Source organism: Chelmon rostratus, chromosome 15 (genome assembly GCF_017976325.1).
Source record: "Chelmon rostratus isolate fCheRos1 chromosome 15, fCheRos1.pri, whole genome shotgun sequence".
In the NCBI taxonomy this organism is placed as follows: domain Eukaryota; kingdom Metazoa; phylum Chordata; class Actinopteri; order Chaetodontiformes; family Chaetodontidae; genus Chelmon; species Chelmon rostratus.
The window spans coordinates 25363135-25372931 of record NC_055672.1 but is presented as its reverse complement, the minus strand read 5'-3'; the positions used below and the strand labels follow the sequence as shown (position 1 = coordinate 25372931).

The following is a 9797-nucleotide window of genomic DNA, read 5'->3' as shown; positions in this document are numbered from 1 at the left end:
GAAGATGAATCCAGGTCAAGAGCTGCTACTTGAAACTGCTGGATTCACCGGGCTAACCTGTAGAACGGGTTACCTGTGAAGACTCCGACTTGCTTGAACTAGTACCACCAGGTAAGAGAAAAGTACATCGGTATCCAGAAGACGCGAAGTTTCCGACTGGTACCTTCAAAATAAAAAGTCTTTATTTAACGAATACTGTACATGCTGAAACAACATACCGCAAGTTAACTACATTACAATAATTAACTTTTGACCAGAAGAAAGTCTCTCAAGGGTGTAGTGTAAGTATGTGGGATAATATTATTTTATGTTTTCAGGTTACAGTCTATACTGTTTACTGTGATTTTTGCCAACCTAAGGATCCACAAATGATTTGTACACAGATATGCACGTACCAAAGGTTTCTCCACGCAAATTGAAATTAAAATTAAAATTACATTCTGCTGTAGAAACACTGATTTATTTCATTTATTTATAAAAAAAAGGAAGAGGGAGACAAAATTAGAAAGAAAGCAGAAACACTTTTTTTCTCTGTGGAACTGCTCTTTTGGTACTTAACTCTCTGCAAATATACTGTTTCAAATAGACAAATATTAATACATAAATACTGAGACCAAAAATGCTGGAAATCAACCTCTGGCATACATTTCATTATCAATTAATCTGCCATTTGTCTCAGTTAATTAATAATCAGTAATTGTTTTGTTTATAAATTATCCAAGGCTTCAAGATGGAATTGCTTGTTTTAACTGACAACAGGCCAAAACTCAAAGATGCTTAGTTTACTAATATCGATGGAATCGATTATCAAAATAGTTGCTGGTGAATTTTCTGTCACTTGACTAATTAATTAATCAACTTATTGTGTCAACTCTAGTATAGTGTCAACTCCCAACAGGCTGCTAAAATGTCCTCAATGTTAGCTGTCATCCTGCTACTTATAATCTTCATTATTTTATAGTAACTTTTTTTTAATTGATATTTCAATAGTTTTACACATTCATGTAATCCAGTCAGTCAATCAAAACAATACACCAATGTTTTCCCTCGACATGAAATATATATATATACACACACACAGACACACAGACACACATACACACACAAATATATATATATATATATATATATATATATATATATATATATATATATATATATATATATATATACAGTGCAAAAAGTATTTGCCCCCTTCCGGATTTCTGTGTTTTTTGCATATTTATAACACACAAAGGTTTCAGATCATCAAAGAAATTTTAATATCACACAGACACAACCCAAGGATATATAAAATGTAGTTTCTAAATGATGATTCAATTTATTAAGGCACAAAAAAAAAATCCAAACCTGTCTGGCCCTGTGTGAAAAAGTAATTGCCGCCTGAACCTAATAGCGAGTTGTGCCACCTTTGGCAGCAATAACTGAAATCAAGCGTTTGTGATAATTGGTGATGAGTCTTTCACACCGCTGTGGAGGAATTTTGGCCTACTCTTCTTTGCAAAATTGTTTCAACTCTGCCATATTGGAGGGTTTTCTACCATGAACTGCCCGTTTAAGGTCACATCACAGCATCTCAATTGGATTTAAATCCAGACTTTGACTTGGCCACTCCAAAACCTTAATTTTGTTTTTTTTGAGCCATTCAGAGGTGGACTTGCTGGTGTGTTTAGGATCGTTGTCCTGCTGCATGATCCAAGAGCGCTTGAGTTTGAGGGCACAAACTGATGGCCGGACGTTGATCTTCAGGATCTTCTGGTAAACGGCAGAATTCATTTTTCCGTCAATTACAGCAAGTTGTCCTGGTCCCGAGGCAGCAAAGCAGCCCCAGACCATCACACTGCCACCACCATGCTTTACTGTTGGCATCATGTTCTTTTTATCAAATGTTGTGCCATTTTTACGCCAGATGTAACGGGCTGCACACCTTCCAAAAAGTTCTTGAGGATCATCAAGATGCTTTTTGGCAAATGTGAGACGAGCCTTTATGTTCTTTTGCGACAGCAGTGGTTTTCGCCTGGGAACTCTCCCATGGATGCCATTTTTGGCCAGTGTCTTTCTTATAGTGGAATCGTGAACACTGACCTTAACTGAGGCCAGACAGGCCTGCAGTTCTTTGGATGTTTTTCTAGGTTCTTTTGTGACCTCCTGGATGAGTTGTCGTTGCACTCTTAGTTAGTCGACCACTCCTGGGAAGGCTTGCCACTGTTCCCAGTTTTCTCCATTTGTGGATAACAGCTCTAACAGTGGTTTGCAGGAGACCCAGAGCCTTGGAAATGGCTTTGTAACCTTTTCCGCACTGATAGATTTCAGTCACTTTTTTTCTCATTTCTTCTTGAATTTCTTTGGATCGTGGCATGATGCGTTTGTTCTTGAGATTTTGTAGCCTACTTCACTTTGTCTAACAGATTCTATTTAAGTGATTTCTTGATTCAACAAAGGTGGTAGCAATCAGGTTTGGGTGTGGCCTGTGAAATTGAACTCAGCTTTCCCAAAACTGTGGTTAGTCACAGTTACTTTGTGATTTAACAAGGGGGGGCAATTACTTTTTCACATAGGGTCAGAGAGGTTTTTATTTTTTTTCCCCCCTTGGTAAACAAAATCATCATTTAGAAACTGCATTTTATATATCCTTGGGTTGTATCTGTGTGATATTAAAATTGGTTTGATGAACTGAAACCTTTGCGAGTGATAAATATGCAAAAAGGGGCAAATACTTTTTCACAGCACTGTATATATATATATATATATATATATATATATATATATTACAGTTAAGTTTGGACACACCTTCTCATTCAATGCGTTTTCTTTATTTTCACTACTATTTACATTGCAGATTCTCGCTGAAGGCATCAAAACTCTGAATGAACACATATGGAGTTATGTACTTAACAAAAAAAAGGTGAAATAACTGAAAACATGCTTTATATTCTAATAGCCACCCTTTGCTCTGATTACTGGTTTGCACACTCTTGGCATTCTCTCGATGAGCTTCAAGAGGTAGTTACCTGAAATGGTTTTCGAACAGTCTTGAAGGAGTTCCCAGAGGTGTTTAGCACTTGTTGGCCCCATCCAGCTCACCCCAAACCATCTTGATTGGGTTCAAGTCCGGTGACTGTGGAGGCCAGGTCATCTGCTGCAGCACTGCATCGCCCTCCTTCTTGGTCAAATAGCCTTTACACAGCCTGGAGGTGTGTTTGGGGTCATTGTCCTGTTCAAAAATAAATGATCGTCCAACTAAACGCAAACCGGATGGGATGGCATGTCGCTGCAGGATGCTCTGGTAGCCATGCTGGTTCAGTGTGCCTTTAATTTTGAATAAATCCCCAACAGTGTCACCAGCAAAACACCCCCACACCATCACACCTCCTCCGCCATGCTTCACAGTGGGAACCAGGCATGTGGAATCCATCCGTTCACCTTTTCTGCGTCTCACAAAGACACGGCGGTTGGAACCAAAGATCTCAAATTTGGTCTCGTCAGACCAAAGCACAGATTTCCACTGGTCTAATGTCCATTCCTTGTGTTTCTTGGCCAAAACAAATCTCTTCTGCTTGTTGCCTCTCCTTAGCAGTGATTTCCTAGCAGCTATCTGACCATGAAGGCCTGCAGTCTCCCCTTAACGGTTGTTCTAGAGCTGGGTCTGCTGCTAGAACTCTGTGTGTCATTCATTTGGTCTCTGATCTGAGCTGCTGTTAACTTGTGATTTCTGAGGCTGATGACTCGGATGAACTTATCCTCAGAAGCAGAGGTGACTCTTGGTCTTCCTTTCCAGTTTTGTTGTAGCGCTTGATGGCTTTTGCGACTCCACTTGGGGACATATTTAATGTTTTTGCAATTGGCCACTTGTTTTTCTTTAGTTATATATATATATATATATATACATATATATGTGTGTGTGTGTGTGTGTGTGTGCGTGTGTGTGTGTGTGTGTGTGTGGTGGACAAATAGCAGAAGAGGGTGGTGGTAATAGATGTGGTGATCCCGTCTGACGCCAACATCAGGAGGAAGTAACACAAGAAAACTGAAGTACCAAGGGTTGAAAGAGCAGCTGGAACGGATGTGGGAGGTCAAGGCTAGCGTGGTCCTTGTGGTAGCGGGGGCACTCGGGGCAGTAACCCCCAAACTGAGAGAGTGGCTCCAGCAGATACCAGGAACAACATCTGAAGCCTCACTCCAGAAGAGGAACAGCCAAGACACTGCACAGAACCCTCAAACTCCCAGGCCTCTGGTAGACACAGATATATTTATATATGAGTTGTGTGTAAGTTCACACACAAGGCATAGGCTACTTCCTTATTTCCTTCAATAAGGAGTGACACTAAAAAGCTTTTATTTTGAAAGCACCATTTCTAATTTCAGCTTCTTGCTTGCTGCTGCTCACAGACTTTTGAGTGTCTCAACATAACCTTTCCAATTTAGTCTCACCTTTGCTCTCACCTTGATTCAAATCCCCATTTGCTCTTTAATTACTTTTAATTAAATATGTAATTACCTGTTGTTGTATTTGAATATGGGTATGGGTGGTTGAAAAAGATTTTCTTTACCTCTAGGGGAAACTTGTTTTCTCCAAACTAACAAAAATTCTGAAGGGACAGAAATGGCTTCCAGGAAGAGACTGTGAAAATTGATGTAAATCTTTTGGAAAGCAAAAGAAACCTCCAAACGTGCACTGAGCATGCAGGGGGAATGTCCCAGCACACAGAATGATACAAAGTGTTATTTGTTGGTAGGATCTGTGTACAAAGGTGGGCAGCAGATACAGATAAGTTTGACATCAAAAGCAGGAAGATCAGTGAAGCACTTTGCTCACACAGCAGCAGAGCCTGTGAGAGGGTGGTTTTGGCTTTTTCTTCTTCTTTTGAGATTTTTTGAAGTGCACAGAAATTGTGACATAAAGCCCCCACACTGAAGTCTTTCTTCATTCACAGTTTTGACAACGGTGAAGCTCTGGCCACCTGGGAGGAATATTTTTCAGACCCAGAGGATAAAGAAATTACGTGCATCATTCTGCAAGGTATGTATGGTCTGAAGAGAAAATGTGAGCACTAAATCCTTAAAATTCTGTTCTGGATTTTGGTAAATGTATAATGTATTTTGATGTGTCTATATGCATTCATTATTTCGTAGCACCTGAGGGTGGAATCATAAGTAATGTTTTTTATTCTTTGACAAAGTGCATGTGATAAATTTTAAAGCCTGAAGCTGCATTGCACTGATTAATGTCAAAGTTTTTACAATTATTTTTTTCAGTTTTAAACCTTATGAAAACTCTCACATTCTCAAATGTGTTTCTATACAAAAGGCTCACCCTCCCCACACCCGCCCATATTATCTCCCCAAACAGATATGTGCAAAACCTAATACCTTCCTCTGTGATGAGTGCTACTACACCATACTATATATAATCTTGCTTTTATGATCTGTGAGAAGTGAAAGTGCTGAAATGAGAGATATCATCATGTCATGTTTGTTCCTTACATCAAGTTTTTGAAGAAGAATTAAGATGAAGAAGAATTAAGATGAAGTATGCAGCGTGTTTCTCACATGCTACTTTTGCAAAAATGAGAAATCATGTGTTTATTACGGTGCTGCATTACTTTACAGTAAGTGTTGGCAAATGTTTTTCCAATATTCATTAGTTACAACAGATGAATCACATGAGGAGTGTAATGTTCTAGGGTCACACGGAGAAATTCTTATTATTTTTTTATTCATTTTTATACAACCAGTAGGTGTGTGCGTGTTAACTGACCTTGTCAGATGATTGTGACCTTATACCGATTCTCAATGATACATCACAAACCTTTGCTGATAAAGATCTCAAGTACAGAGTGCAACCTCCTGCAGCCTGTCCTAGCATGCATTCACTGAATGTTTAAAGAAACTGAAATTGGGTCATTCACAACCAGAGGAAGAGCTGAAGTAGAACACTGGCTTTTGTAGTGCGAGTTTTACTCAGTCCATGCAGGGTGCAGACTTTGCACTAAACTATAAAAATTATGTGCTTGATTTTTTTTGATAGTACCACTTTCCATCTGAGAGCTTTCATCATGGTTAACAAGTGAGGTCTTGTTACTGCTCTGTAAAAGAATGAATACCTTAATTCTTAACCATAAATAAAGCCTTTAGTCACAATTCGTAACATTTATTAGTAATGGAGAAAGTATTTCAGATCTTTTACCTGAGTAAATGTGGAATAGTAGAATTGCTCCATTACAAGTTTCACAGTCTTGGATTCAAAATGTTTCTTAAGAAATGGTGGAAACTAATTAAGCAAGTAGTATATTTACATTTACTGAGTACAATGTTATGGGACTTATACCTTTCCTAATAATTCAAATTTATCCTACTTTATACTTCTACTGTACTACATTTTGGAGGCAAATGATGTACTTTTCACAACACCATATTTATCTGACTGTTTTACGTACTAGTTTCTTGGACATTTCAGATTATTAATGTGAAATTTAATCAACTAATCAGTTGTGTAAAATGACAGATTAAGATGCACAACAGTATATAAGTAATTAAAATTCACTCCACCTTTACCTGTTGCAACATTTAAATGGTCCTTACACATTAATGCATCCATAGTTATAATCCAATAATAAAATATGTATGATTCTTAAATGGCTGATTTTACATAATGAGAACTTTTACTTTTGGCAGGCCTACTTTGAGTATGTTTTGATGCTAATCCATTTGTACATTTAGTTAATTAAAATTTTGAATGCAGGACAGTATTTCTACACTGTGGCATTGCTACTTTGAAGATTTGAGTACTTCTCCCGCCACTGCTAAAGTAAAAGTACAAAAATATTATTAGCAAAATGTATTTATAGTATCAAAAGCAAAATCATTCATCATGCAGAAATACTCCTTACAGAGGGTTATGTTATTACAAATGTACAGCACTTACTGTTGTAATATGTCTATATGTAGCCAATTTTAAGTACATATACACTAACAGGTAGTTTAATAGTAGCTATAGCAGTCAAATAAATATAGTGGAATAAAAAGTACAATATTTCCCTCTGATACGTGGTGGAGTACTTGAAAATGTTCAATTATTTGCTGTTTGATGTAAATGATTGTCTTTTCTTCTCTAGATTAAAATCATGGCATCAGTGACTTCGGACTATGATTATAGTACAGAAGGAGATTACCCAGATAATGGGCTCTGCAACCTCGACCAGAACCCCATGGAGGTCATTGCCCAAACTTACATCCACTCCATCATCTGTGCCTTTGGTCTGATTGGCAACATTCTTGTGATTGCCACCTACATATTCTACAAGAGAACCAAGATGATGACAGATGTCTATCTCTTCAATGTAGCTGTGGCGGACCTGATCTTTGTGGTCGCTCTGCCATTTATCATATACAATGAGCAGCACAATTGGTTAATGGGTCCTGTGGCCTGCAAGATGCTGAGGTCAGCCTACTGTGTCAATCTCTACAGTGGCATGATCCTGCTTGCATGCATTAGTGGTGATCGTTATGTAGCTATAGTTCAAGCTAGAAGATTCTTTGGTGCTCGCTCACATACTGTTATCTACAGCCGCCTCATCTGCTCAGTTGTTTGGGTGTTTGCAGTAGCTTTAACTTTGCCCACACTCATCTACACTGACCTCTTTGAGGAGTACAATCTGGGGGCTGAGACTGTCACTGTGGAATGTCAGCTGTCTTTCAGCAAGAGGGAAACAGCAAAGCTAATGAAGGTGCTGGTTCCCAGCCTTCAAATGGCCATTGGATTTCTGCTGCCTCTATTGGTTATGGTGTTCTGCTACTCCAGAATCATGTGCACCTTGCTGAGAGCACAGAGCAGCCAAAGGCACAAGGCTATCCGTGTGGTCTGGGCAGTTGTTGTGGTTTTCATCATGTGCCACCTCCCCTACAATGTGGCTCTGCTGGACCACACTTTGTCTCTTTTTAAGGAGAGGAGTTGTGAGATGGAAAAATTTAAACTCCAAGTTCTGGCCATTTCCAGAAGTGTAGCCTACCTCCACTGCTGTCTCAATCCCGTCCTCTATGCCTTCATTGGGGTGAAGTTCAGGAGCTACTTCCGGCAAATAATGTTGGACCTATGGTGCTTCAGCAGAAAGTACATCTACACTGTTTGCTCATCAGGGGAGACTTCCGATATTTGCATTTCAGCCCACATGTCTTCAGATGGTTTGAACAAAATGTCGTCTTTCAGTGGATGACATTACAGTGGTAGAATTCTTTCTTAAGGTCATAATTAGCAATGGCAATGATAGAGCAGCCTCTCATCTTTTTCAGACTGTTGCCTTGCTTTGCTGTACAAAGCTAGTGGTGAAAGCATCTTGTGTTAAAACAAAACATGTAGTGTATTTGAAATCTACTGTATTCTTACATTAACAAGTTGCATTCAATATAATACAAGATTGTAAGACATTCCACATGGTTATAAAAGCTGGATCCTACATTTCCAATAATGCAATCAATGACAATTTTTTGTAATACACGCTCTGCCTACAAAACACCCATGTCATTCCATGTCTTCAAGCCCAAGAAGAGATAGGCCAAAAAGATATAATTGATTTTGCAGGCTGATTAAAATGACATTTGTGTGTAAAATATGAAGATCTGAGTTCTCCTTAAAAGACATGCAAAAAACCACTCATTTTGTCAACTGTCAATCACATGCATCTGCACAGTCAAGCAGGGATAGCACATGTAACTATAACATTAACAGTTAAACTGGAACACCATTATGTAATTAATTACAAATGCATTTTTCATCCTTTGACATGTCTGACAATAACTACATGTGACAACAACTGCTGTCAGACACTTCCATACAATGTAACAGTATTTTAAATTACTTTTTACATAGATATGATTAAGGCAATACCATGGAAAGAATATTGCTGATTGGTGAGGTCAAGGTTACATCTCATGTCAATGTCTGTAATATTCTCATGTCCATGTTGCCAGTCCTGTTTCCAAAAGAGCTGGAACGCTATGTAAATAAAACAGAATGTGAATTTTTAAATCCAGACATATACTCAACTGAAAACAGTACAAAGACAATATATTTAATGTTTTACCTCATTGACTTCATTGATTTTTGCAAATATATGCTTATTCGGATCTCATATCAAAACTCATTTGATGCCAGCAACATGTTTCAAGCAAATCTATGTATTCCTAATCTTGCTGGACTGTCACTTTTTTCTCTGCAATTTTTCTAGAACTACATATATATCCTATTTTTTTTAATGTGATGAAGCTTTTATATTTTGATTGAATTGACATACCATGATATTTGGCTGTATTGTTCTGTCTCATCTAATAAATGTTGTGTAAAAAATTGTGAATTTTCTTTAACAAAGTCAATCCGAAATTGAATTGAAAATTTCTTGGCAGTCGGGTGCAAGCAAATTTGAGCCCCATGTCTCAAAAAGCACTGAAGATACCACTTCAAGGACCAATGTGTATACACACATGTGCTTGACAACCTAGAACACAAAATCATTTAGCTGAAAAAGCTAAAGCAGCACTATGAGCAGCAGTTTCAAAACTGACTCTTGCAACAACTCAGTTCTGCTCAAGACTAAGTGACCCAAACCAAAACTGTGTCATGACTAGTGTCATCATAACGATCATCTGACATCAGATGCCTCGTCAAAGAGAAGAAGTTCCATCCATCGGAGTGGTTAGTGTGATATGTTTTCAATAAAATACTCAAAGGATGTTCTAAAAATTTATATGACCCTTGACAGGAAAAAGGTCCCCCACCCCTGGTGTAGGAGACCCTATGGTGG

General features: G+C 38.2%; 1 protein-coding gene across 1 annotated transcript; it reads left to right on the top strand.

Moving 5' to 3' along the window:
• The first annotated feature begins 4189 nt into the window (after positions 1-4189).
• Positions 4190-9313, top strand: ccr6b (chemokine (C-C motif) receptor 6b). Its single transcript, XM_041953207.1, has 3 exons — positions 4190-4234; positions 4935-5020; positions 7116-9313. The coding sequence occupies exon 3, from the start codon at positions 7125-7127 to the stop codon at positions 8211-8213; it is 1089 nt and encodes a 362-aa protein (XP_041809141.1). The 5' UTR covers positions 4190-4234; positions 4935-5020; positions 7116-7124; the 3' UTR covers positions 8214-9313.
• The last annotated feature ends 484 nt before the right edge of the window (positions 9314-9797 follow it).

Bases quoted from the DNA above. Each gene is read 5' to 3' on its own strand.
- ccr6b (XM_041953207.1), top strand. From the start codon at position 7,125: ATGGCATCAGTGACTTCGGACTATGATTATAGTACAGAAGGAGATTAC.